The sequence below is a fragment of the Enhydra lutris genome, unplaced genomic scaffold (genome assembly GCF_002288905.1).
Source record: "Enhydra lutris kenyoni isolate GAN:26980312 unplaced genomic scaffold, ASM228890v2 scaffoldscaffold29, whole genome shotgun sequence".
Classification (NCBI taxonomy): Eukaryota; Metazoa; Chordata; class Mammalia; order Carnivora; family Mustelidae; genus Enhydra; species Enhydra lutris.
In genome coordinates this window covers 18913323-18941201 of record NW_019154113.1, presented here as the reverse complement: position 1 = coordinate 18941201, position 27879 = coordinate 18913323, and the positions used below count along the sequence as shown (strand labels likewise).

At 50.9% G+C, this 27879-nt stretch overlaps 1 protein-coding gene across 2 annotated transcripts; it reads left to right on the top strand.

Annotated features, from left to right (window-relative positions):
- The first annotated feature begins 1878 nt into the window (after positions 1 to 1878).
- LOC111152644 (cytoplasmic polyadenylation element binding protein 1) lies at positions 1879 to 27640 on the top strand. 2 transcript variants are annotated; one of them, XM_022511185.1, is made up of 11 exons: positions 1879 to 2085; positions 2452 to 2640; positions 14453 to 14679; positions 16429 to 16681; positions 18566 to 18679; positions 19001 to 19090; positions 20004 to 20140; positions 22608 to 22806; positions 24063 to 24157; positions 24695 to 24775; positions 26194 to 27640. In XM_022511185.1, exons 2-11 carry the CDS (start codon positions 2487 to 2489, stop codon positions 26302 to 26304), a joined length of 1461 nt encoding a protein of 486 aa, XP_022366893.1. In that variant the 5' UTR covers positions 1879 to 2085; positions 2452 to 2486; the 3' UTR covers positions 26305 to 27640. The 2 variants fall into 2 exon arrangements, with proteins under 2 accessions (XP_022366893.1, XP_022366892.1); XM_022511184.1 differs by lacking the exon at positions 1879 to 2085 and having other exon boundaries at positions 2472 to 2640; positions 19001 to 19105; positions 26194 to 27251.
- The last annotated feature ends 239 nt before the right edge of the window (positions 27641 to 27879 follow it).

The window sequence follows — 27879 nt, the reverse complement described above, 5'->3', positions numbered from 1 at the left end:
ACGCGCTTACGCATCCATGACCTCAAACTGCTGCTTGGGCCTGGGTCTGTCAGCGTAGGTTGGGTGGGAAGGTTGTGGAAGTGGCATAGATTGTATCGCTCAAACTTTCACATGCATACATGTCAACTGGGAATGTTGTTAAAATGTAGATCCTTTCTTTGGGTCTGGGGCGTGGGGTGCATTGAGATTCTGTATTTGTAACAAGCCCCCACGATGCTGGTGCTGCTGGCGGGCCAAACTAAACTGTGGGCAGCAAGAATATAGTCGGCGATGAGGTTCCCTTTGCCAGGGGCATGGGGGTAGTCAGGAGTACAAAACCCTCACTTTAGAGATTGGGGTGGGGATAGGGGCTTCTGGGCACAGTTGACCTCGTTGTGGGGTGGAAGGGACTATAATGGATAGCAGGGTTAGGGGGGATTGGGTATTTAAATATCGATGTTTTTAAAGGTAGCTTTACATTTTTGTAATTAATACGTACAGATTATTTTTAAAGTATACTTTTAGCTTGTGCAAAGTGTGAGCATCGAGCAGCAGGAGGGAGTGTTCTGGGGTGAGGGCAACACCGGCCTGGTGCAGTGGTGAATGGGGCTTTAACAAACACAGATCGGGAGCAAGCAGTGTCTACAGGCAGACAGGAATAACGTGGATGGATGACACAGCAGCAAATCTCTAAAAAAAAAAAAGGAAGGAAGAAAGGAAGGAAGAGGAAGGAAAAGGAAAGAAAAGACAAGAAAAGACAAAGGAAAAAACCACCAAGGGGATGAGTCCCTCCCACGGACCGGTCATTTCTCTCCTCTCGGCTATGCCTGAGTGCCCCAGGACGTGAGGGTGTACAGTGCAGGGAGCTGTGGCTGGCGTCTCCTGCGGCTAACAGCATTACCCCTGCCTCTGCCCACCTGGGACCCTGTCACAGGCGGTCCCAGGTGGGCTGGCTTCCTGTATCTGGTTACTCCTTGTGGAACACAGGAACAAGAGAGGTGGAGAGCTTCCCACCTGGTCTAGGTGGGAGCGGCCTGCCTGCCGAGGCTGGGACTTGGCTCTACCTTCTCTGAGGGGGAAGCCTTGTGACTACAGGTCATGATGGAAAAGGACTGATGGGGGAGAGAGCACGGTGGCAAAGAGAAAATGGCGGAAGTTCCACCATCTCCGGGCAGAGCTGAACTTTGTTGCTGGAGCTGTGAGTGGTCACAGGAGTAGGGCCTGGGTCCTGGGCAGCACCTTGAGTGAGGCATCCGTGAGCCTCCCAGCTGGCTGGCGTAGCTCTGAGTGCTCCTGGAAGGCCAGAGAAAGAGTATCAGCAGAGCTGGGTGGGGGGAGCTCCTGAGCACTGATGTCTGATGAGGCAGAATATGGTTGGGACCGTTTCTCCTCCTTCTGTCTCTCCTGTTTTAGCGGTGTCGCCCCTGTTTTAGTCTGTCCCTGTGGTTGCTGGAGGGTGGGGGAGCTGGACCTGACTGGTCTGCTTATGACTCGGGCCCATCCTGCTGCGGTGAGGGAACGCTGGGGACAGGGATCGTCCTGGTGAGGGCAGTACTTACCTGGGCGTGTGGGTTGTGGGACACCTGAGCAGCCCAGTGGTTCCCTTCCCTCTGCCACAGCTGACCCTCTTTCTCTGGGATAAACTGCTCCAGACAAGCCTGGAGCACCAGGGGCTGTCCCCCAGGGTCCCAGAGTGCTGCGTTTTTCCGAAGGTGATCCTGTTCCGTGGTAAACACTGCTGTGTCAGGGTGCTGCTCAGGGGGCCACTTGGAGCACATAGATTTTTGCTAGCAGGATTGTGAAGCTTTGCATTGGGCTGCAAAACCAGGGCTTGAGCAAGCAGCTGGAGAGAGTCCAGGACTAGAGTGTTTTTGGGTTTGGGGGTGGAGAGCAGAGGGAGGGGAAGGGAGGGGCAGGAGGGCAGAGCTACACAGGCAGGCAGTCGGCTGCTTTGGCTTTGCTGTCAGCGGAGAGGACTTCAGTCGTGCCTGAGGGCCGCTTGGCCACCATTGCTGGAGACCGGAGGGCGCTGCCTCGGAACCCGGACTTACCGGCACTGCACCCGGACTGTTCCAAGTAGCTGTTGTGCTATCTTTTCCCGGGGAGGCAAGTCTCCTCCCTGTCGTCCCCTCCTGCTCCTCCCCCATTCTGTGAGGGATGATGCCGCTCTCTGTTGCACGGCTCAGCCGGCTGATGTCACTGGCAGCGGGAAGCATCAGCAGCCTGATCACATGCTGGCCCCGTCTGTAATGCAGACGGGATAGGGGTGTGTATGTGGGGAGGGGGCCGTATGGCAACTGCTCTTGCTCTAACGCCCCCAAAAGTGCAGAGGCAGCGGCCACAGCGTCCAGCTAGCCTGGATGTCTGCTCCTCGGGCTTGGGAAAACTACTATTAATAAGACTTATTGTTGATGATACTGGGGAAAACAGCCCTTAACTCTGGGGTTTCTGCTGTCCTCCTGTCCAAAGCAGACTTCCAGGACTCTGAAGAAACAGTTGCAAGCAGGATGCTTTTCCCCACCTCTGCGCAAGATTCTTCCCGGGGCCTCCCAGATGCAAATGACTTGTGCCTTGGCCTGCAGTCCCTCAGTCTCACAGGCTGGGACCGACCCTGGAGCACCCAGGATTCGGATGCCTCAGCCCAGAGCAGCACACACTCGGGTGAGTGCCAGAAAATGAGTTGGCTGGGGGAGGGGGACGCATGGGGTGGCAAGCGAAGACGTCCACAGCAACAGTTGTTCTCTTCCCCTTTGCATCACCCCCCCCCCATACAACATGGAGCTGTTTTGCAAGAAATGGAAATGCTGGCTGTGAGTGTGGCAGGACAGATGGTGGCTCGTAAAGGCAGGCATGGCTTTTCCACTTACCCTGATAAATTCCCTGGAGTTGTTAGTCTGCACCTGGGGTGGCCCTGAGAAGGGTCCCCAAGGTGACAGTCTTATGCAGAAAAGATCCAGCTAACTCCCTAGTGCCCAGGCCTGTCTTGGAGATGATGAAGCAAAACACTTTTAGGTGGGGGAGGGGGACCTCAGGGGCTGATCACTGGAGGTCCAGATTCTGTTTCTCAGTGGCTTTGAAAGCTAGGGGCCTGTATATGAGGATGGGTGGTCCCAGAATCATGGCAGGGGAATAATTTTAACCTCAGGTGAGGCTGGGTGGCACTAGGATATTGAAATTGGCTTAACATATGGGTAAGAGCATTGACCCTGGCTAGGGGTAGGCAGGGTCAGTGGGGTGGAGTAACTCTAAGCTGCGGAGGCTTTGTTTTTCTTTGTGTGAAGGGTAACCAAATGGACAGAGAAGAGCCACTCCCCTTTAGGGCCCCTTGTTGCCTTGGGAGGATTTGATGGGGACAAATTGAAGGGGCTTCTTGGCAACCCCTTGAGCTGCTTCTGGTGAGACCTTTCCAGTGCCCGTTTATTTCCTTCTTGTGGTACACGGGGGAAGGGTTGGCGAGACCCAAGGCTTGGAGTATTCAGGAAGAATGGGAACTGAGGAAATATGATAGGTAACTTAAGATCCACATATTTTGCTGTGTGTGAATTGTGTCTTATTAAAAAGAGTGTCGGCAGCAGACACTTTGGGGGGATGGAGAGGTGGTGGGGGTGGGGCGGCCATTTGCTGTTGCTGCCGCCTGTGGGGTTCACGAGCCTGCCATCCTTTCCTTGCCTCCCCCGCTCCAGAAACTGGCAGTCAAGGCAGCAAGGTACTGTCTTGTTGATTTCTCTGGCCTCCACCCTGTTTGGCGCAGGTCTTTTTTTAGAATGCTTTGCAGAGCCTGGGACTGTTGTGTTTGTTGGCATTTTAATGGCCAGTTATTTCAGCAAAATCCCATTTGACTGGGGTTAGGGGATTGGATTTTTTTTTTTTTTTTAATTTGATTGAGGATAGGAAAGAACTTTGCCATAAGTAACTACCTCTGGATTAAGATAGAATTTCTTGAAGTACTGGCCTTCAGCTGACTCAGGTTTTTCCAGAAAGGTTGGTAGGTGCCCTGTTCCCCCACGTAAGCAAGTATGATATCCTGTGCCTGGGGATCTTGGCTAAGAGGCCATGGTCACTTCTTTTATGTGGTCCTCTGAGGTCGACCCGCATGGCCTATGAATCTGACCTTGTCCTCACTCCCACGGTGTCTCAGGAAAAGACGGAAGAGCTCACAGAGGAGGTGGGCACCTGTCTGTGTGCTCCACGTTTGACTAAGGCACTATCTTTCACTGACAGCAGGTCGGGGCGTGGCCTTTCATTGGCTCTGGTCTGTCTTAGCTACAAGGGTCCTCTGGAAAGGTATTACAGCACATAGAAGTGCAGGGAGGACCCAACTTGGGTCTTGGGGAACATGGCTTGAAAGTTACTGTGAAATTGGGCTATTAAAAAATAGCTTGAACCCAGCCAAAATTTCTCTGGCTTCCATACTACTTGAATGTCTTGTCTTACAGCTGTTTGTCTCCAAGGTGGGGATGGATTTATTTCTCCGCCTTTCATCTCAGGCGTTAGTGACAAACACTGCATGATTCTGTGGATCAAGGAGGGACTGCAGTCTGTGGCCCTAGCATTCACAGGGACCAGAGGGCTGCCATGGTGGTATGATCTGGCTATGGGCAGGGTTGGTGTGGCTCTGTCTTTCTTTCTGAGGGTTAAGGACACACTCATCCCTAATATCCATGATGTCTTTGAGTTTTGAAACTTTGGTGATAGCCATCCCTCTTCTTTCTCTGAGCTCAGGCCCTTCTCAGAGAGCTCACATGGGGGTACTGCCTCCTGGAGTAGGATGTAGCCCTCCCACCGGCCGGCTGTGGTGCCAGATCGGGCACCCTTGCCAGCAACGTGGGAACACGCGGCCCACATTCCAGTGCCTACACTGCCTTCCCATCTGAAGACCAACTAGCTCATTTTCTTCAGGGGGGAGGAGGTATTTCAGCTCTGGACAGTCCGGGAGTCACCCTTGCAGACAGCGTGGCACTGGGCTGTCCGTGTGGTGCACAAGGTCCAGGCTGAGTCCTTGGGCTCTGCTTGGTGATCTGTTGCCCCAGGCACCCATGGCTTTACCTTTGACCATCTTCTGCTGCTGTTAAGTATTTAGCAGTTTTGGGTGCATGGGTAGAGCTAGCAGGGCTCTTGACTGAATATCTTGGCTCACATTATTCAACAAGCATTGAGTCCTGGCTATCTGCCACGTACTAGGTTATTCGTCAGTGAATAAAACCCCCATGGCTGCCCAGGGGAAACCGGTGAGAAGGTGTACTAAATGCCGCATGGTAGTGGCTTCATATCACTTTCATCAAGCACGATGGGCACTCTCATTTTCTCCCCTAGGAGATACAGATGTGTACAGAGAGATAGCTAGGTTTCTTTTTTTTGCATAGGGACAACCCTTCCTTGGGTTCTCAGCATGAGGCTGGTACATGGAGACCTTTCTCAGGGGACTAGGGTCCTTCTGTTACATGGGTTCCATTGGCCTCAGAGGCCTGCTTGGTTCCACTGGAGGTGGAATCTGGTTTTGAGATTTGTGTCAGTATTGGTTTGGATATGGCACTTTGTGGGGTCCCTCTCTCTAGACTATGCCTACCCTGAGGCCTCACCTGTTGCTGGGAAGGAAGCCCTTTTAATGTTAGGAGTGGGTGTTTCCCTTAGACCCCAGGGCGTGTGTCTGGCTCTTCCTTTGTCTTCCTTGGCAGTGTCTTAAGTCCTGTAGTGGAGGAGCAGGGCTCTGAAAGCTATCCCCAGGAGCTCAGGATGGGGGATGGAATGCCTAAAAACCACTAGTTACCGACTGCTTCCTACACACAGTCGATCACATAACTTTAATGCCTCCACAGTCCTGCGAAGTGGGTACAGGCATTACTTTTGTTGTAAAGATGAGGAGGTAGGCTCACAGAGGTTGTGAAGTGCCAGAAATCACACAGCTGCCGGAATTCTACCCAGGTCTCTTTGGTTCTAAAACTCTTGTGCTTTCTGTTACACCTTCCTTCCTGTAAGCAGAACTCGAATATGTGGGATGAGAACATGTGTTGGAGTATCTCTGTATCAGCCCTGGGGCCGTCCGGACAGAGGGGCTGTGTTCCCTTGCTGAGGCCACTAAAGGCTAGGGTGTGCAGCGGACAGTTCTGACTGCCCTCCACCTGGGTCTCCGCCCATCAGCAGCACCAGCTGTTGGGTTGGTCTTCCTGATCCCACCTGGGGACCCTTGCATGCATAGTATTACTCAGCAGGAAGGGGGATGGCTGAGAATCTACTTTGGGTGGGGGGAGCTGGAAGCCAGGGAGTCCTTGTGTGCCTTGTACCGAAGCCCAGCAGGTAGACCAGATGTTCAGTCTGAGGATGCCAGAGGCATCTCTAAAGGCCCCTGTCCTTTAGAAGTCCTTCAGGGATTATTAACCTGTCAGCCTTCTCTGGTTTCTATCCTGACTGCTAACCGGTCAGGTTATGAATGGGAGTTCCTCGTACTGTTACTTGCAGGCTCCCTGTTGGGTGTGCAGGCTGGGTCAGCGTGGGATGAGAGGGGCACTCTTGGCATTTTGCTTCTGCTGCTGCTGTCCTTCCAAGAAGCCTTTCTGAGGTGACATTCAGCCTTTCTGAGGTGACAGAGTTGGGCTTCTCGTCCATAGAACATGGTCCTCCTGGGGCTGACCAAGTTCTACAAATCTAATTCACTTATCCACTTTGTCACTCTTCTGTCCCCAGCATGCAGCACAGTGCCTGGCCCCTGGCTTTTTATAAGGGTCTTTTGAATGAATAATGAATGCCAGGCCACTGTGCTTGTTGTTAATCCTGGGTACTTTTGAACTGTAGATTGGTCAAGGTCTCTTCCATTCTTCTGCCTCCTACTTGTTTTCATCAGTTGGATGGATAAATTTCTTCAAAGATTAGTATCTCTGAACCTCCATAGCTTCTAAAGCATGAAGACACATATTTACAGAAGATTTTGTTGTTCACTAGGATGTGAACTCTGTCATGGAGTCAGGCAGTCTACTGAGGGGAGAGCCTTCAGTGCAGAGAAGAGGGAGGGCCTGCGAAGCAGTAAACAGTGCGGTGCCTCCTGGATGAAAAAGAAGTTGTGTAGGAGAGCGCGTGTGCTGACCTCCACCTCCACAGTCCGTGGAGGGGGTTGACACTTAGAAGACTGTCACCTGAGTTGAGGTGTGGTGTGGAGTTGAGGTGTGGTATAGAGTTGTAGCGTTGGGACTTACAGGCAAAGAATAGTCTGTTGGGGCGCCTGGGTGGCTCAGTGGGTTAAGCCTCTGCCTTCGGCCCAGGTCATGATCTCAGGGTCCTGGGATCGAGCCCCGCATCGGGCTCTCTGCTCGGCGGGGAGCCTTGCTTCTCCCTCTCTCTCTGCCTGCCTCTCTGCCTACTTGTGATCTCTCTCTGTCAAATAAAAAAATAAAAAATCAAAAAAAAAAAAAAAAGAATAGTCTGTTGTTATGCCTGGAATGACTGACGGCTGCCCTCCGCTTCCTTACTTTGTGCCTTCAGATGGATTTTGAGCAAGCAGTCTAGAGCCGAGGGTTAGGATCGGAAAAGAGGTATTCTCGGTATGTGGCCCTAAATCTCAGGCTAGAAATAATGGCCCCTGGTCTGGGTTTTTTTTCCATGACGACTCCCAGTAGATAGCAGGCATCTGACTATGATGTCTTAGGCCTGGTCTCTCCCCAAGCTGAGCTCAAACTCAGACACTGTCTTACGATACCCATATCCGGTGCCAAGCTCTTGCTGCCATTATTGTTGCCACCACCAGACTCGGGGTGACTTTGTACTCTTGGGGAAGGCTTCAGAAAATTCGAACAGTGACTCAGCTGTAAAACCCACAGGAACTGGCATAGAAGGGTGAAAGTGGAGAAAGTTAACAATCGGTCTAAAAATATTACTGCTGATTTGGTCTCCTGTACCCTCAGAGGTAGCTTTAATGAGCTGGAACCCTCTGCCAGGGCCTCTCCTCCCCGTGACTTCCCTGAGAGCTGAGCTGTCTGTCGCTGATGCCGATTCTTGCCAGTATGTGAGTGGGGATGAGTGCCTCTGCTCCAGAAAGCGAACACTGCTTTTCTTAGTCACTTTTGGAAGACCCAAGTTATATACACTTGGCCACCAGAAGCTCAGACTTCTCCAGTCCCCAAGTTGTGGAGTTGAGGAATAGAGCACAGAGGTCAGGGCCTTGGCCCCCGCTGAAGGGTGACTATGGAATTCTCTCCCATACTTTCCATCCCCCAAGCCATCTGGGTCAATACTCGACATCTGGCCTTGGTGAAGCTCTGTGCCCTGTGATGGGAAGTGGACTTCGAGATAAGTTACTGGCCTGCAACATGAGTGACCTGTCACTTCCACTGGATTTAAGTTATGTAGCTTAAAGGGTGTGTCTTTCCAAAAAATGTACTTCCTGTGTCAAGTGAGAAAGAGGGGAGCCTGTCAGTTACCAGCTGTTTGGCTCCTTCCCTCCTGATTCTCAGCTGGTAAAAATCAATGCTGGCCACCTAGCAGCCTTACACCAAGGGAAGGATGGTCTCATGGCCTGAGCCGGGAGCAAGTCAGGTTCCATCTCTTGAAATGAGGTGCCATCTTCCCCAGAAGCTTTTCCTTTGATCTGTAGTTATTGACAGAACTACCTGGCCAGGCCCTGTGCGAGCTGACTATAGGACAGGTCACTCCAGGGCGTCTGACCACAGGTGACAGTTTCCAGAAACCTGGCTCCTTCTGTGGGTTGAAGGAAATATCAGAACATCTGGAAGATCCTGTGCCTGTTCATACAAGATTTTCTTGTCTTCCCTGTATCTTCTAGTCAAACTTCATATCCTTAGCCCCTTCCACTGTAATATTTGCAAGAAACTGCATGGAGGGGCTGATGTGACCCAGCTGTGTTAATCCTGGGGTCTTCTGATCTTAGGTCTGCTGGATGGCCTTGTCATCTTCGGAGCTATCAGTTTAAGCCCCTCGCCCTTGTTCTTGTGTGTGGTTGGGACTGTGTTCAGTGAAGCACTCTGTCCTATTTTTCCAGACTGGCATATGGAAGTGTCTACCAATGGCTGCGAGGATCCCAACAGAGGGCAGGGAGGTGCCTCTGCTGTCCTGCCTTCCTCGAGTAGAGTAACTGTCTTCTACCTGTACCTATATATGTTTAGTTCTCTTTGAAGAAAGTATTTGAAACCACTGGAAGGAGTACTGTCACAAATTGGCTGTAGCAAGTAACTACTTCTGTCAGCCTCTGTTTTGGTGATGGGCTGGGATGAACTAAAATTTTTTCCCCTACTTCCGTGTTGTCTCCATGTCAATATTGTGTCCTTAAGTTGAATAACTTTTTTAGAAAGGGTGTAGCCTCGGTGAGCATACCAGCTCTAAGGGAGGCGAGGTCTCCAGCCTTCCCGGACTCTTCAGCAGATGCGGGTCACCTGCTCTCTGCCAGGTGTGAGCTAATTACCGTTGGAGGGGTCGGCATGCTTGGTTGAGAAGGCAGAACTTTGTCCACATGTGTGCCTGCAAATATTCATACACGTTTCTGAGGTTTTAAAAAGCTTGTTTAAAAGAAGATTATTTCTTCTTATAGGCTAAGGCTTGAAAGGTACTTAATTATCACCCTCCCCTCCCCCTACCGCCCCCGCTGGGGAATCTAGGCCCTATTTCTTGTGCTTGATTCTCCTTTTTGGGCTAGATCCAGTTACCTTGCAAGAGGCAGAGAAAGTCCAATGGGAATTGACTAGTTTTCCTTCATGTCATTAAAAAAAAAAACTTCGGGAATAATTTCAGATTTACTAAAGCCTTAAAGTTACACAAGGAATACTTGTATTTCTTTTATCCGGATTCTCTTGTTGTTGGCATTTACCTTTATCACTTGCGTTTTCTCTTTCTCTGTCTCTATATAAGTTCTTCCTGACCCATTAAGAACAGAGATGTTCTTATATAACAGAGACGTTCTCAATTCCAGTCAACGCAAAGTTGCTACAACACTTTCATTAAACTGTTGTTCGTAGTCCAGTTTTGTCATGTGACCCGGTAGTGTCCTTCCTGGCACTTCTCCTTGTCTCTTAACCGGGGTCTGCTTCAAGCAGTAGGCCCTAGCTCCCTCTGTTTTTGCCCAGCATGAGCTTACGAAGTCTTCCAGCTGTCCCAAATATTTTTCACGACATTCAGCTTGCTGTAGTCAACATTTTTCCCGAAACTGTTCACAGTCTGTATCAGTCTTGTGTATTCTCTGCTCCTGGTTATTGTCAACTCATTTGGGAAATGTCCTATATAGCCACCGTGCTTTTGTTAGTTTAGGTATTAGTTGCCATTATGCTGTAAGAGCTGTGTTTAACCTATAGTCTTTAAGTCAAGGGAAATGACATGAAAGGCTTTTGGGGTGTGGTGAGGGGAACTGATGAGAAGCTTGATGTAGCAAGCCTCAGGTTTTTCTAGATTAGTGCTTCTCAAACTTTAATATGCACGCAATCCTCCTGGGGATCTTGTTCAAAATGCAGGTTCTGAATTAGTAGGTCTGGAGTGGGGCCCACGATGCATTTTTAATGAGTTCCTAAAGTGGCAAGGCCCTAGAGAAGTTTCAAGGCCTGGATGATTTAGATCCCAAGGCACTGACCTTTGGTAGGTGCGAGAGCTTTGTCAGTAGTTTATGGTCTTAAAGGAATTTGAATAAAAGGTGTTGAGAACATGAAGACAAAAAGATGTGAAGTCCTGGGTATCAAACAAAAAAAGGTAGCCGGTGCATTACCGAAGATAGAGCTCAGAGTCAGAAGGAGCTGGGGCCCGTCCCGTCACTCACCACTAAATCCGAAGCTGTTACTTCGCCCAGTAGTTGACCTTTGAGCCTTGGGTTCTCTTTTGTTCAGACAGGGTACTAGTACTCACTGCTTCGGATTTAGTGAAGATTACTTTCCTAAAGTGCTTCTGACAGAGCATCTGGCACATGCTCTGTGTGCAGGAAGTGGAAGTTGCTGTTAGTGGATGGTAGGAGCTTGGTTGAACCTGGTCCAAATTGTAGAACAGATGATTGACCGTGAACCATGGACACTTAAGGAAGTGAGTTCATTAGTGGCCAGCGTGGGTTGTCATGCCATTTTCTTTTTAGACAGGCCTATTATCACATTGAGAGGAGTTCCGTAGACATAATTCTTAGCTTTGACACAGGAATTTGACAGAGTCTCAAGATATCTTTGCAGGCATGGTAAAAAAAAAAAAAAAAAAAAAAATGCGTGTTAGCTGAGGTGGATGGATTTGTGGCTGGAGAACAGAAATACCAACATGGTAGTGAACAGAAGCTGATGTGAATGAGAAGAGTGGTCGCAGGGGCACCCATTTTGCTTTTTGACTTTTCCAAATAACGTGTTTTTAAGAAACCTTGGGTGAAGACAGTTACTATAGCCCATCTTTATCGTCCTTGACGTCCCCAGACACAAACCCTTTGGGCCAGCCACCTTCTCTGAGCTTTTTTCTGCTGCTTTATGCTGTTTCCCTTGACAACTCCTGGGGCTCCCTACAGTACTGTACCTTTTTCTAGGATTGACACACAGTCCTGTCTTGTCTTTCCCTGGGGAATGCTCCCTCTGACTTGTGCATTTGCTGGGGCTTTTCCTCCCCGGTGCTGCTTTGTCAAGTGAGAGAGAGCGTTCGTCCGGGCCTCACTGACCACTTGCTTCAGCCATTCCTTTTGTTGTTCCTTCCAGTCTCCCCGTTCTTTCCTTCTTTGAGGGTTTCAGGGTTCGTTTGCTTGTTTGTTTTAACCCCAGGCCCAGTTATCACCATGGGTCCCTTTAATATCCTTTTGGATGAGCTGTCCAGCTTCTCAGGCTCCACACATTCCATGTCAGCCCATGGCTGGTCACTGTCCTTCATCTTGCCATCCTCAAAGCTCAGTGTTCACCATCCCAGCCCCTTCTGTTTCTTCTGTCTGCCCCTTCGTCCCTCTTGCAGCTGTCAGCACACTGAAATGGCTGGCTTGCGTCTGCATCCACTGTGCTGACCTTCTGTCCTTCACCTGCACCGTGTGACCCGTCCTTCGCCTCCCCTGCAGCTCTTGTCCCAGTTCCTCCTTCACAGCCCTGTATGTCCTGTGTGGAGAGCGTGGCCCGTCGAGCGTAGACACAGTCTCTCAGCTGGGCCCCGGGTGCAGGGGGCCGTCCTGTCAGCCACCTCTGCTCCTCCCCTCGTGCCGTCACCGTGAAGTCTGTGTGCCCAAACTTGGTTTTCGAAGCTGTGTGTGATGTGGTTGCTCCCTTGTTACTCAGCGCCTACACTTACTTCTGTAGCATGTGGGGGATATGCGGCCTCCGGGGCGCTGGGACCAGGTTCAGGCCGGTGGGGATGAGCTGCTGTTCTCACAGATCTTTTATGCCAGGCTTTGCAGCACCAGGAAGGAGCTCCAGTAAGTCGGCAACCCACTGCCTTCTCAGGGCATGAGCTCGGGGGCTTGGATTTTGCGCTGCGGGGACACAGGTCCTTGTCAGGAGTGTTTGAGAAGTTTGACAAGGGTTATTTCTGGTGGATGTCAGAATCCAGCGTTGAGAGACACTTACGTTAAACAGCTATGGACTGTGCTTAGGAATGGCTTTCAAAGGCCTTAGTTAAAAGAATGTTTTCTTACAAAACAAAGTGATAAACTAACAGACTCTTTGCTGTAGCTGCTGCAGTTCCCCCCCCCCACACGTGTCTGATCGGCTAGAATAAGGTTTGCCGAGTGCGTTCAGTGGCGGCTGCCATGTGGAGGGACTGAAGTGCTCTTCCATGTGGTAGGAATGGAGAGTGGCAGCTCTGCTTGGGACTGGGCTATTTTCTGGTGAATCCAGGGTATATTTACCAGCATAACACACACACACACACACACACATCCACAGTATCCCCTGTGCTTGGAAAGTTGAAGATCCGCCCACCTTATCTTCATCTTCGGGCTGCAGGAGAGTGGGCTGGTCTCCCCTGGCACACGCATTCTGTCGTGAATGGCGTGTGTGCGTGCGGCCCTGAAAGTGTGCTTTCCCTTGGCCTGTGTCTCAGAAGAGGCTTCTGCCTGTCGCCTGGGATGCGGCACAGCCCACAGCTGGCATTCAGCTCTGGCCACCTGTGTGTCACTCGTGACCTGGGGTGGGGAGCTGGGCACGGCCACCAATTAATAAGCCTCTGCAAACACACACACACACACACACACACACACACACACACACACGTGCACTTGCACATATAGACACAGATGCACATAAACACACACACGGACTCTGCACACGGACACAGATGTGCGCGCACACACTGAAGCATGCACCCACCCAGACACACAGATGTGTGTGTGCGCACAACCCACCCACATACACACATAGACACACACAGTGCACACATGCTCACCCCCGCCACACACAAACATGCACGCACACACTCGCAGACACAGACACACATGACTTTGGTTTCACCTCACAGCCGTTTTGAGGCGGACATTTTCCTCTGTCTTTAGATGGAAACAGTATCAGATGAACGCTTCTTCCTCAGCTTCATACCACCATGCTCCATGGCAAAGCCCTTTTATTCTTTATTCTCGTGGGCAAAAGACACGTTTTCCTTTGGATTCCTTATGTCTTCAAGACCGAGGGTGGAAAGATGTGTCCCCTTCTTCCACTTTACCTCCCTCACCTCTTCTTGCTTTGGTTCACTCTTTCTTGATGTTTGGTAGTTAAATATTTATTGTGTGTTGGGCACTGTTCTGCTGAGCACTTCCCATCTGCTGTCTTAATTGTCGAACCCTCCTGACAAAGCTATGAAATAGTTGATATTCCACTCAGGATGTTCTGAGAAAATGGGGACTCCACGAGCTTTACCGAGCACACAGCCACGGAGAGGCAGTGTCGGACCTAGGGTTCCAGCCCTAGTTTGTCTTAAGCCAGACTGGGCTTACACTCACTGTCCTTCTGCTACCATCCTCAGTGTCTGAAGTTCGGGGGTGAATAGGAGAGAGAGAGTACAGGCGAGAACTTTGCACAAGGGAGCTTTGCAGAAGAGATGGTGTGCTCCTGTTGAACCAGACTTGTGGGGCGTGACATGAAATTCTGTAATGTAGCTAGATACTCTTAGAAAGGTGGGAATTCTTCGAATAAACACATTGGCAGGCAGTAAGGAAGGAGTGTGGTTTGGGCTTCCTAGCTGTGCTGAAGGGGTCTCCTACGGCAGCAAGACGTGTGTATCCAGCGTTAATAGCAGCTGTGACCAGGGTTCCTGCCAGCACAGTTTCCCAAATACTGACACTGACCCTTAAGTCTGGGTGGTGGGGAGCTCGTCTGCTGCTGCTGCAGCAAGAACTCTGGTCTTCAGAAAGCCGTCCTGGAGCTGCCTCTGACGGGGCCATGGCCGGTGTTGGGACGTCATTCTGCTCATCGCACTCTCCCGTGGTTCTGACGTGCTTCTGTGGTGGTGCCTTTGTGTATCTTCTCAGGTGGCTGTGGGGAAAAAGGGAAGGACTGCTGTTTGGGAGGAAAATTAAGAGGTCACGAGATGTCTTTATTTTTTGTCTTCCTAGTACTGAGCATGCTCCATAACCCACTCGGCAACGTCCTGGGGAAACCCCCCTTGAGCTTCCTGCCTCTGGACCCCCTTGGATCTGACTTGGTGGACAAGTTCCCAGCACCGTCAGTTAGAGGATCCCGCCTGGACACCCGGCCCATCTTGGACTCCCGTTCTAGCAGTCCCTCTGACTCAGACACCAGTGGCTTCAGTTCTGGATCAGATCATCTCTCAGATTTGATAGTACGTAGCTTGTCAGGGAGTGAGGGGGGCAGGGCCAGTGAGCCTGTGTGGGAAGCGCGTCCACCAGAGTGCCGGCGGGAGGCAGAATGACGGAATCCAAGGAGGCCCCGGGGAACGTGCTGAGAACCTTCCTCCTCCACAGAGGAGACGATGCCGTGTACGCTCACTGAGCGGTACATTTCAGGACCCAAGCAGTGGACTCTCCTCCTACAAGTTACTTCAAGCACTTTGAGAAGTAGTTCATTTCAAAAGTGAATATGGGAGTCCTGCACTGTTGTCTTTCTTGACCTGCTTGGTGGTTTTCTTTAGCCTGGAAACAGGATGTTTACATACCTTGACGTGTATTCTCTCAGATTTCTAAGTGAAGATTTTACAAATCACACATTAGTCGTTATCAGAGCCAGGATTTTAATCCAGATCAGACTGACTGGAGCTCCTCTGTTCTCACTGACCCGTGTCACCTCTCCGGGTGAGGCCGTGACAAATCTGTGAACTGTTGCTTCAGGGTTAATTCGTGACCACACGCCCCTTGTCCGCAGCTGTGTGTGACGGGAGCAGCACCTGCGCTGAGGAGAATTGGCGGGTGGATTAGAATAGACAAGGGATGGGGGTCGGGGAAGTACATACATGGGAATGGCAGGGAGAAATCATCCTCAAATCAAATACAATGTCAGGTGCCTTCTGCACCCGACTTTCTCTGCTGCCACTCCTCGTCACCAGCTCACAGCTGAGTGCATACGATGGCTGCTCTTCCTACCCTCTTCTCTGTATCCAGGACTGGTAGCGCTGGACGTAGTTACTTTCCCATCCATCCTTTGACCTTTTAGCACCTGCCTGGTCTCCTGTCCGCCTGTCCTAGAATACGAAAGCTGGCATTGGTGTTCCACTGCCTGTTGGTTTTATCCATTTAGGCCATGTTTCCAGAACAGGAACCAGAAGCAGGTCCCTTTGATTGTCTGGGCTGTAGTTGACTCCCCTGTAAAATGGGGTTAGATGCTTCTGGTTCTGCCTGTGCTGATTCAGATGGGGCTCAGTCTTGGAAATTTACCACATAACTACCTTCAATATTTTGGGATTTTGTTGAAAGAATTCTCTCAGATACCCAACCTCAAGGGTTATTTGATGAAGGGTTGTGGGCAGACAGCTCACGGCAGAGGGAAATACAGGAAGTATTTGAATTTCTAGGAAGCATTCTGAGCAATTAGTTTGTGTGTTTTTTTTTTATAATGTATCATTTTTACCCACTTAAGTTAGTAAAATGTAGAGCCCTGACACAAGCTTATAGTGGAACCCACAATCTCATACATTTCTGACAGAAAGCAGAACCTCCTAGAAAGCATTTTGTCATTTTGCCTCTAGGAATTGGACCAAAAAAAAAAAAAAAAAAAAAAAGCTACACAAAGCAAGAAACTATACCTTAAAATTTGTATTTACAATCCTGAAAACTTGGAATGCATCTAAATTTAAACAGTAGGGGAATAGGTTAGTGAAATGCAGCTTGTTCCCTAAACAGATTATCATAAATTAATTAAAAATGATTGTGAAGGCTGCCTGGGAATATGAAAAAAAGTGGAAAAAAGGATTTGTTTAAATTTTAGTATAAGGATAACTAATAAAAAATGCATAGGAAGAAAATGCATAAGAGAAAATACCAAAGCTAAATGGTATAATTTCTATATAGATTATGATTATTACTTTTATAACAAAACTGTCCTTTAAAAACTTGCATCTTCCTTTTTCCTCCCCTAGTCAAGTCTTCGTATTTCCCCTCCCCTGCCCTTCCTGTCTTTGACGGGCGGTGGTCCCAGAGACCCTTTAAAGATGGGGGTTGCGTCCCGGATGGACCAAGAGCAAGCTGCTCTCGCTGCCGTCAGCCCGTCCCCAACCAGTGCATCCAAGAGATGGCCAGGGGCTTCTGTGTGGCCATCCTGGGACCTCCTGGAAGCTCCCAGAGACCCCTTCAGCATCGAGAGAGAGGCCAGGCTGCACCGGCAAGCAGCAGGTGAGTGTGGCCCTGGCCATGCCTGGGGCCTGGGGCCTCATTCTGGGCACACTGAGTAAGTGACCTTAGTTCACAGACTGCTGAACTGTCTCTGGTCCATTCCGTGGAGTAAGTGCTAGTGGGACCAACTCCAGAACTTCTCTGAGGCCGAGCAGAGAGGAAAGAGGCTGTGCCCATATGGGGTTGGACCCACCTCTCTGTTGTGCTCTCCCATGGAGACTGGCTGTGTACCGGTGTTGCTTTGGTTCTTTCACTGGTGGGTGCATTCAGGAGAAGCCCTGGAAGTGATGTCCAGGATTGTGTCTACCTCTCCCCTTTCTAATTCAGAGATGGGTCAGACACAACCCATGCTGGAGCTTTCTTCCCTGAGGCTTTCTGACTGGTCTCCTCAGGGATGTACTGTGGGGTAGGTGGTCCTTGGGTCAGCCTCTAAGGTAAGGGATGTCCTGGTTTCTCGGGAACGTTTAGGGTTTATCACTACATTCTCTTAAACACGTATGGAATCTGTCCCTCATCTTATTACCAGTACTTGGAAGTTAAGGAGTCTTGGTAAGTTGTTTACCAAAGCTTTAGGGAGATGCACGGACCACTCTCCTAAGGTTCTGGAGTTGAAGACCGAGTGAATATTCAGTGTGTCCATCCGTTTGTTTCTGTAGGCTTCAGTTTGTCCATCTTTCCCATCACAGAGCTGGACCTGATCTCGTTCTCCCCTGCTGTTTCTGCCACCCTGTTCGCTTAATGGTTTTGGCAACCCATGTTTGTACTAGTGCCATTGTTTGCCTATGAAATGACATTACCTTGCTTTTGGATGAGACCATTATATTGATTTATGTTTTTGTTTGCAAAATATTGCTGATGGTACCCGAGTTCTTGGCATAGCAACACATCGGGCCTGTGCCTTTTAAGGAATGAGCTTCCATGTCATTGTCCTGGATGGATGTGATGGTTGGCTTCATTGGCTGTCTGCCCTAGGGCTGAGGGACTAAAATGGGCAAGGGCTAGCCAGTCCCCACTGATCTGGAAAGGAACAGACTGAGACGGGCTAAAGGCCAAGCTGGTCGCCAAGAACAGAGGGGCCTCTAGAAGTTTTCAGAACAGGCCAACCAGAAGATGGTTTCTACTCTGTACAGTGAGAAGGGTTCCTTAACGAGCTGTTTGAGTCAGAGAAATGTCACAGTGGGTTTAGACAGACTTGCATTTGGTATAAATAGGAAGCGGGGTGTTTGGGGGGAAAATCTATTATCTCACAGCATTGGCATCAAGGATGGCCCAGTGTCTGTTCAGGTGCGTGAAGCTCGCTCTGGCAGTGATAGGACATGGTTCTGAGGTGGGGAACAATGGAGACATTCTCATCTTGTTGGGCTGCTCCTGCCAGTTTTTACTGGCTGTGTCCTGACTTCTGTGACTGAGTTCAGAGTGAAGACTGGGAAACAGTAGTGTATGTTCTTCATTCGAACATCCGGGGAGAAGGCCACTTTGGATCAGTAAGCATATAGGACATTGTACACAGAATTGCTTTGTTGACTTTAGAGTAATTAGAAACTAGTATTGTAAGCCATGACTAGATTAAACAGCTTTATGGTTAGCTTATCAGTCACGTGTTTGAAAATCGCTTGGGTTGTGATCATTTTCACCCTACACATCTGCTTTGCTCTTCTTCTGTGTTCTAGTGGCAACAGAATTAGTGATTTAGAGTTGTCCTACCAGGCTGACTGGTTTGATGAGTTTTAAGGTTTCTTGCCTTTCAGAATACTCATGGATGTCCTCCCAGGCAGCCAGGCTGGGACCGTGGCCTGTCTTTTTCTTCCTGGATAAGTTCATCCCAGAAAAGAGCAGTGACTTTGTTGATCCTCTGACCCATTTCTCTCTTTATTGTCATCAAAGCTGTGAATGAAGCCACCTGTACCTGGAGTGGCCAGCTTCCTCCCCGGAACTACAAGAACCCCATCTACTCTTGCAAGGTGTTCCTAGGAGGGGTTCCTTGGGATATTACGGAAGGTGAGCTGCCTCTGAAGCCTGCTGCTTTGAGCACTGAAGGTGGGCCTTGTCTCAAGAACATTAAATTTGGACTTGAGGCCAGGGCTGAAGCGGGGCCTGAGCTCCGGGTATCAGCAGTAAGTGAGGGCAGGGGTGCATTTTGTAGACCATGTATTGCTTCTGTGTCTGGTGCTTACACTTGTCACCTGAGACCCAGGGTCAATTCTGAGTTGTTTGTAAGGGAGACAAGTCTGAGAGAAGAGCACTGGTGGTCCTGTGCTGCGCCGTCCCGGGGTTGGGGGGGTTTATCAGTTTCTGCCATTCTTTTCCATCTTCTTGCAGCTGGATTGGTTAACACTTTCCGTGTTTTTGGCTCTCTGAGTGTGGAGTGGCCTGGTAAGGATGGCAAGCACCCCCGGTGTCCTCCCAAAGGTAATATGCCTAAAGGTAATACAGACATGGTAGGAGCTTTTTTTTCCCCCTCCCTAGTACGCAGTTGCACTGAGGGATGCTGGGCTGGCCCAGCTGCATGCTGGTAACATGGTTTGGGCACTCCAGGGCACAGAACGTTCAGCTGTTGGCACTCCTCTCCAACCCAGCACACGCCCTCTGCTTCCTTGAGCTCACGTCCCATCTGTCCACACTTACTTACACTGCAGTCGGGGCTGCCTGTGCGTCTTGCTGTGGGCAACTTCCTGGTGCACGTCCCTCCAAACCTGAACCCCAGCAGCTACTTTCCTCTCTGACTGAGGCGTCCGAAGAGCTTTCCTGTGCCTGCCTTTCTTGCCCAGTTACATTGTTGCCTGACCTAATTCTGAGATCCCTTTGGAGTTGGCAGGAATGAGGACCAAGCATCTGATTCCTTACTGGTCTGAAACGAGATCCCCTCCCTGTAGAAAGGTGCTATTTTCACTCTGCCCCGTCTCCACCGAAAGTGTTCAGATGAACCGAACCAGTGCTCTAACTAGGCTTTTAAAGCAATACTTCTTTGCCCCGGCAGACTGGCCACAGACCTGTCATCCTCCCTGCCCCAGGCCAGCCTGGCTTTGCAAACTGGAACGTGTTGTGTGTTCTGGGATGAAGAGCCGTATGGTTATGATGAGATCCTGTGTCCCACCTTGTCCTTTCCCTCCCTTGGGTGGGAGACAGTGTGCTTCTCCCTCCCTTGGCCCAGCCACCTGACCTGGCAAGTGCTTCTATTCAGAAAGACATTCCGGGAGTAGGACAGACATGTATCTTACACACGAGGCCAATTGTCTTGGAAGAAACCCCCTCCTACAAAACCAAGGCTGAGGAGTAACCACCCCAGGGATGTTAATGCTGTTCCTCCTTTCATTGGAAATAGGGTATGTGTATCTGGTCTTCGAACTAGAGAAGTCTGTCCGGGCCTTGCTTCAGGCTTGCTCTCATGACCCCCTGAGCCCAGACGGTCTGAGCGAATATTATTTTAAGATGTCCAGCCGAAGGATGCGCTGCAAGGAGGTGAGTCGGCACGATGTCCTCTCTGGGCTGGGTGCTTGGTGTGTGAGGTCGTGGATTTCATGGGGCAGGCGACCACGTGGACTGTGGGAGAGCATTCCTCCCGTGCTACAGTAAGGACAACAAAATACTCTGTTATAGTAGAAAAGCAACCAACCTCCGGGCCTTACTGGCCGGCATGTGTGTGCTCCTGCCTGTGGCGATCAGACGATGTCCCAGCCCTTTTTCCAGCCAACATCTCTGTCCCAAATGAAATGAAATAGAAAACAGCAGCTTTCTGAACTTGGAATTAACTGCTAATCTATGGCTCTTTCTCCCTAGTCCTGGCCTCAGCCTGTGCCTCCTGACCTCCCAGTCTGTGGTGGGTGAACTTCTCCTTAGCCCACACCATCCACGGAGAACCTCTTGGCCAATGGTCAAAAGAAGTTTTGTGCTCAGATCAGTGTTGTCGTTTTAAAAATCTGGTTCCAGAGAACATCACTTCTGCGATACTGGACTAGATATCTAATATATCTGAACCTTCATTTCCTCATTTATAAAATGGGACATGCAATGGCTATTGTGGTAAAAAAACGAGCAGTTGCCAGGGTTGCTGGAGGAGGGAGGGAGGAAGGCATAGTTGGAGCACTGGGGGTTTGTAGCTCCCTGGAACCACTCCGGCTGACACCCCAGTGGGGGGATCCTGTCATCACACTTTTGTCAGAACTCCCAGAATGTGCAGCAGGCACTGAGATTAAGCCCTAAGGTAAAGCATGGACTTCAGGGGTGATGCTGTATTGGCGCAGGTTCCCTGATCGTGGGGCAGGCTGTTCTGAGCGGGGGAGCTGTGTGTGCATCGGAGCAGGGACAACGTGGGAGCTCTGCGCCCAGCTCATTTTCTCTGTGGACTGGAAACTGCTCTAGGAAGTAAAGTCAGTTAAAATTTGTAGGGTGAAGGGAGAAGAACACTATTGAGCTGGTCACATTGGATTTAAAATAAAATAATCCAAGTAACAAGCCTGGCTCTTTACAGCTGTTTCCTCATGTTAATTCACACTCTTAGTGGCACAGTAAGCTGGTCTTGGGGGCTGCCGTTTCTTGCTGTGTGGGGCTCGTGCAGCTCCCCAACCTTGTTACACTCCAGGACTTGGTTAACCTGCTCCATCATCCTGTCCCCTGCTTTCATGGTGAGGGGCTGCCATGGCCATCCTACAGGCCCCTGGCCCAGCTCAGTGCCCCTGCTGGCCCCTCCCTATCTCTTGTCCCCACCTCTTCACCTTGCAGTTGGTCTATGATGTGCTGACTCAAGGCTGTCCTGGTTCTTCTTCCTCTCAGACTCTCCTCTCCTGTGTCCCCTCCCCACCACCAGGGCAGTCAGTACTGGACTCTCTTCTCTTCTTTCCCTGTCACTTCAGTCACTCACTCCTGTGGCTCTGCTCCACTCCCTTCTCCAGCCTCATGTCCTCCTTGAGCCCCACCTTCCTGTGGGGCCCTTCTTGGGGATGTCCTGTAATCCTAGATTCTTGCACCCAGTGTAAGAGAATGCTTGGAAAGCTTGCCTGGCCCCTGGGATTTGGCCAAGACGTGATACTTCTCCCCATGAGGGTGGAAAAAGCAACATGGGATTTTTCATCTTCCCCTGAAATGAGCTTTCCCTGGTAACTGGCGTCAGGTGGCTCATCCCAGGGTCTTCTCGGCCTGGACTCCCTCAGCCCCAACTCTTCAGTCTCCCACCAGGCAGGTGGTCCGACTTGTGCGGCCTCCTCTGTCAAAGAATCTTCTTGGTCTTGGCCTGTTCTGTGCCCAGTGTCCCCTGGACCTTCAGGTCCTCTCAGCTGTAGCTTCTGTCTCCGATCTCTTCCCGTTCTGAGACTTTCTGGTGTTGTCATTGTTGGATCTTCACGAACCAACTTTCCAAAAACACCAGTCATCTGTCAGCGCATTTCCTCATGGGGTACTCTGCCTGCCGTGCCAGATTTTGTTCTAGGCTCAGGGGACTCATGGGGCAAAGGACACAGCTCCTGCTGTGCCGTGACACTGCCCTGTGAGCTGTCCACCCTGCCTGTCTCCAGTCACTCCCACTGCCCCTGGCACACGCTTGCTCACGTGCACATTGGGCCAGTGACCGTCTCCTAGTGGGGCCTTGAGCGTCCCCACCCTCTGTCCTTCCAGCTCGTCTCCTTCAGTCTCTGAGTCCTTCCTGCGCCAAGGACGTCGTGCTCTCGGTGGCTCTGTGGTCCTCTGCTGGAACCACAGCCCAGTGCTTGCTCTCCAGGATGAGCGGCTGCTGTTCCACTTGTTTCCCCCACTTGGGACACATAGACTGCGTGAAACCCAGCTGTGGTTGGGGTGAGGTGGCTGCTGAGCGCCTGTGTACCTGGGACTGGGCAGTACACCCGCGTCCCCGCTGCTGGGCACGTGCCTCGTGGCACTACAGCCTGTCTCTCTCTGGCTCCCTGCCAGGGCTCACACACCTCTGGGTGGTTTCCAGGTGCAGGTGATCCCCTGGGTCTTGGCTGACAGCAACTTTGTCCGGAGCCCGTCTCAGAGACTCGACCCCAGCAGGACGGTGTTTGTCGGTGCTCTGCATGGGATGCTCAACGCCGAGGCCCTGGCAGCCATCCTGAACGACCTATTTGGTGGAGTGGTGTACGCTGGGATTGACACAGATAAGCACAAGTATCCCATTGGTAAGTGTCCCACTTCTGTGGGAAAGCTTGGTGGCCCCTGGGACCTTGCTAGACCGAGATCGTAATACTTCCCACGGGAGCGGAGAGGGAGGCCGGACCCAGGTCTGCAGGTCGGCATCCACCAGCAGCGCAGCAGCATTTCTAGATAAGCCGTCGGTACTGCTCCTTGCACCCTCCACTCTCCCACCGCTGCCCACGAAAGGGGAGAAAGTGGTAGGAGATCACAGGAGGTGACGGGGAGACCGGAACTTTGTTTGGAAGCTCAGAGTTCATAGCCGAACCAGTTTGCATCAGCAACAACAACAACTCATTAAAAGGCCGGGACCTCCCTGAACGTGCCTGTTTTTCAAATTAAGAGTTCTTGAAAAGTGGCCTTGTCTCTAGGGTCAGAGACCAGATCAGGTTGAAGGACAACGCCGGGTGACTCGGGCAGCAGAGTATACTCATGGCCTATGCTGTCCTCACTGAGGGAAGGAAGTCTGTGGCCCTCACGGCTGGGTGTTTGGTCAGCCCCCCGAGAAAGGAGGTTCATTCCTCAGCCATAGCAGAATAATCTTGGTGGTGGGGTTTGGAGGTAGAGCAGGGCCTGAACTGTGTGATCAAGGCAGGGCTAACCCGTCTCCCCAGGTGCTTACTCTGCCTGCCCACCCTGAGTCTGGTCGGGAAGGAGTTCGGTGTGCTCGTCAGGGCTGCACTGCAGGCTGGGAACAGGGACCGGAGAGGCTGCAGGGCAGAGGCAGCGTTGGGCAGGAGGAGTCTTCTTCTGGCTTCTCTGCTGCATCTCCGGAGGGCCTCCAGGCCAGGAGGGGTTTGCCTGCTGCCGGCCCTTCGGAGGGGTGTTCTCTCTGCGTCTTGGTTCCCAGTGTGGACCCTGCCTGTGCATCTGTGTGCACCCCACGAGTCTCTGCCTGCCCCCATCTCCATCAGCAGATCCTTCCTGGTTCCTGAGTGGTCTGTGCCCCTGCGGTCCACGGAACTACACCGTTTAATAAATGGGGTTGCTGAATGCTTGAAATATGCCTAGTGCCACGTGTTCAAATGATAATATTTGGGATATATTGGGTGTAATTAATTATATTATAAAAATTAATTCCACCACTTTCTTTTCACTTCAGTGTGGCTACTCGAAGACTTAAAATTACATAAGTGTCTTATATATGTCTGTCTGACAGCCCTAGAGCCAGGGTTTCCTGAGTGTTGACAAGTAGCATTTGGGAGAATTTGGCTAGAAGGTAGGTTTGTTCTCTTGTTCTTAGGGTCTGGCCGTGTGACTTTCAATAACCAACGCAGTTACCTGAAAGCAGTTAGTGCTGCTTTTGTGGAGATCAAAACCACCAAGTTCACCAAGAAGGTGAGTGCGCTGGTCTCTACCCTTACTCTGGGTCTTCACTACCCAGGGCAGGCCTGGGCCTGGAGCTCGTCCCTGCTGGGGGTGCACAGGGAGTGGGCCACGTGAGGCCAGGGTTGGGCATGGCCAGGCGGTGGCAGGCTCCAGGAGGGAGGGGAGCTGGGACCGTGGAGCCTCTTCAGCTTGGGAGGGGTCTCCGCTCACTAGCGGTTTGACTGGTGTTGCTTGGGCGGCCTGGCTTCCCATTCTCCAACCTGACGTGTATCCTCTGAACACACCTTTTGCCGGGTGATGGATTGCCGGCACTGAGGTGCCCAGAAACCCGTGCAGACGCGGTGATGGGTGTTGGAGCCTGCCAGCCTGGCCTTGTGTGTGCGCATCTGTCCTCGATGGACTCTGTTTGTACTCTGCCCATAATTCTCCCCTTTAAAACGAGACCTCCTGCACTCCCGTGTATACCCCAGTAACGTCCCCTCTCTCCTGGCCCATCTGGCTTCCTGGCGAGAAGAGTGCTCATTCTCCTGTTTTCGCATTGTGTAGGTTCAGATTGACCCTTACCTAGAGGATTCTCTGTGTCATATCTGCAGTTCTCAGCCTGGTCCTTTCTTCTGTCGAGATCAGGTGAGTCCCCAGCGTGCTTGAAATGTCTAGGAAGTCCCTGCCCTCAATTAAAAATTGTCATGCCGCGTTTGTCCCTAGAAGGTTGGTGCTCTTGGGATTGTCTACGAAAGCATGAAGGAGGCAGCAGTCATGTTCCCTGATGGTCAGACCAGGGAAACAAGTCCTTGGGAAACTTTGTTGAGTCTTGATACCCTGCCCTTCCCCTTGCAGGTGGCATGATGTCTTTGCAGATGAAAGGAACCTGGGTGGGTATGGTTAGCAGCACCTGTGAGCCAGGCACAGTAGTTCTTTTTTTTTTTTTTTTAAGGTTTATTTATTTATTTGTCAGAGAGAGAGAGAACACAGGCAGGCAGAGGGGGAAGCAGGCTCCCCACCGAGCAAGGAGCCACACTCAGGACTCGATCCCAGGACTCTGGGATCACACCTAGGTGTCCCTGGGCACAGTAGTTCGAATCAGGCCTTTCTCCACTGGTCATCCCCTCCTTGAGGACCCCTTCTTCACTTGTGAGCCTCCAGACTCCAGATATTTGCACCTGGTTTCTCTCCACAATTGTCAGAAGTGGGGAGCTTTCTGTTGAATGTTCCTGGGTGGCAGGGAGGAGGGCTCTGGGTGTGTTTGGGCAGTGTTTCCAAGGGGTGTCCATGCGGCTGGCCTGGTCCCATACTGGGACGAGAGTTCGGGGAGGTTTGGGGAGGGCCTGTTCAGCCACTAGTGGTCAGCCATGCTTGATTTTTCTGCAGTGTTGCTGACTGCGGAGGGCCAGAGGCTCAGGCAGGGAAGAGTTAAACCGGAGGCTCCATGGGGGGGTGTGAGTAAATTCAGGTTATTAGGTAAAGCCCAGAACACAGATCTCTCTGATGAGCCTCTTCTAGCAGACTCCTGCATGTCCCTGTTGTTCACAGATGACCCCATGCTCGGGTAATTGTTCAAAGGCTGGTGGGTTGGCTGAGGTGGCACGGCTAGCCAGAGGTAGGACCGGGACTGTGGTGCACACCCCACTGCCTCTTCTCAGTGCAGCATGCCTAGCATTAAGACAGGAGCAGCTGTCTTTGAATGTTCTCCCAAATTAGCAGCCATATGATGTAGCTGCTCTGTAGGAGGTGAGCAGGGCAGGGGCCCTGACAAGCAGCCCGGTGGTAGGAGGGAGTGCGGGAAGCCGGCCCCATCTCTGTACATGGTAGGAGCCCAGCACGTTTGCTTGAGGTGGGCACTTAGTGGGTTTGCTGCGGTTAGTCAGGCCTCTGTCGGGTCAGGGGAAGGTGGGGAGAATGTTCCCCGAGACCATACCTTCTAACTGCATGGAGGCTGCCAGGAATCCCCGCTCCTTCTCCAGCAGAGCAAGTGGGCAGCTCCTGCAGCCTCCCCTCCCTCCTGCTGGTGCTGACAGCGGCTTCTCTCCTCCTTCTCCCCCAACCAGGTGTGCTTCAAGTACTTCTGCCGGAGCTGCTGGCACTGGCGGCACAGCATGGAGGGCCTGCGCCACCACAGCCCCCTGATGCGGAACCAGAAGAACCGAGATGCCAGCTAGAGGGGCTGGCCGTGCCCGGTGGCCTGTGGCGCCCAAGGCTGGCAGGTCAGGCAGCTGCCTGTGCCATCCTGCCCCTGGCGACCAGGGAGCTGGCTTCCCAAGGACAAGGGAAAATCATAGTCACCTCTGCACTTGCTGAATCTGTCTTTGTTTCTGCACTAATTAATGCACAATGAGTTCTGTCGGGTTTTGTTTTCAGGGGGTGCGCCCGGGCAAGGACCTCTGGCTCACCCTCCAAGCGACTCTGTAGTTTTCCCAGATTTTAGTTCCTCATTTTGCCGATGAAAAGCAAAAAAGAACTACGTGTCCGGAAGGTATTGACACGATGCCTACATCTAGGTTTATTTATTAAAAGCGCTTTTTTACATTCCTTGCAATACTGATGGTGGTGATACGCAGGTCTCGGTTTCATTCTTGCAGTTGCCATACAGTGCCTTTCCATTTATTTAACCCCCACCTGAACGGCATAAACTGAGTGTTCAGCTGGTGTTTTTTACTGTAAACAACAAGGAGACTTTGCTCTTCATTTAAACCAAAATCATATTTCATATTTTACGCTCGAGGGTTTTTACCGGTTCCTTTTTACACTCCTTAAAACAGTTTTTAAGTCGTTTGGAACAAGAGATTTTTTTTTCTTTCCTGGCAGCTTTTAACATTATAGCAAATTTGTGTCTGGGGGACTGCTGGTCACTGTTTCTCACAGTTGCAAATCAAGGCATTTGCAACCAAGAATAAAAATTTTTTTTCGGATTTGAAACTGGACCGGATAAGCGGTATTTGAGCGGCTGCTGTGTATAGTTTTAAATGGTTTATGGCACCTTCTTAAGTTGCACTTACGTGGGGGGGAGGGTTGATAGAAGTTTTTAATCACAAAGTCACAGGACTTTTTTCTTTTGTAACTGAGCTAAAAAAAGGGCTGCTTTTTGGTGGGGGCAGATGAAGGCTCACAGGAGCCCTTTCTCTCAGAGGGGACAAGTACCCTTCCCTTATTTCTTTCATTTGAGAAGTGTATGAAGCAACAGTTGCAGTCACTGAAATGCTACTGGAATTTGAAAACTTGAGTTTTTTTCTTTTTAAAAAAAAACAACAAAACAAAACACCTACTTGCCCCTCTTTGGGAAGCTGTGTGCCAAAGAACCAGTGTCATAACCCCCCTCCCTCCTGCTGAGCTGCCGTTGCATTGTTGCATATCCCAGCTACTCTGTGGGTTTCGTGAAGCTGTGTGTGAAGTCTCTACCTCATTGTAGCATATGCAGGCAAGACTGCACTCTCCTACAGATGTGTGGAGTAAGCTGTGGTGTAGTTTTTTTGGCACATAATAAACACGTTGCAGCAGAGTTCTCGTTCTGTCTCTGTGTCTGTGGTGCGGGAGCCAGGGGGCCACAGGGTCATAAGACTGCAGAGTAAAAATTTGTGTTTCTTTGGATTTTCTGTGATGGGATTCCAGCCCAGGTTGATGGTGGGGCCATGGGGAGACCTGCCCCTGCAAGTACATCTTGGTCACTTCCGTGGTCAAATGCATCTTGAAGACGCCTCTCTGGCGGGTGGGTAGCTTTGATCCAAGCATAAAAAGCC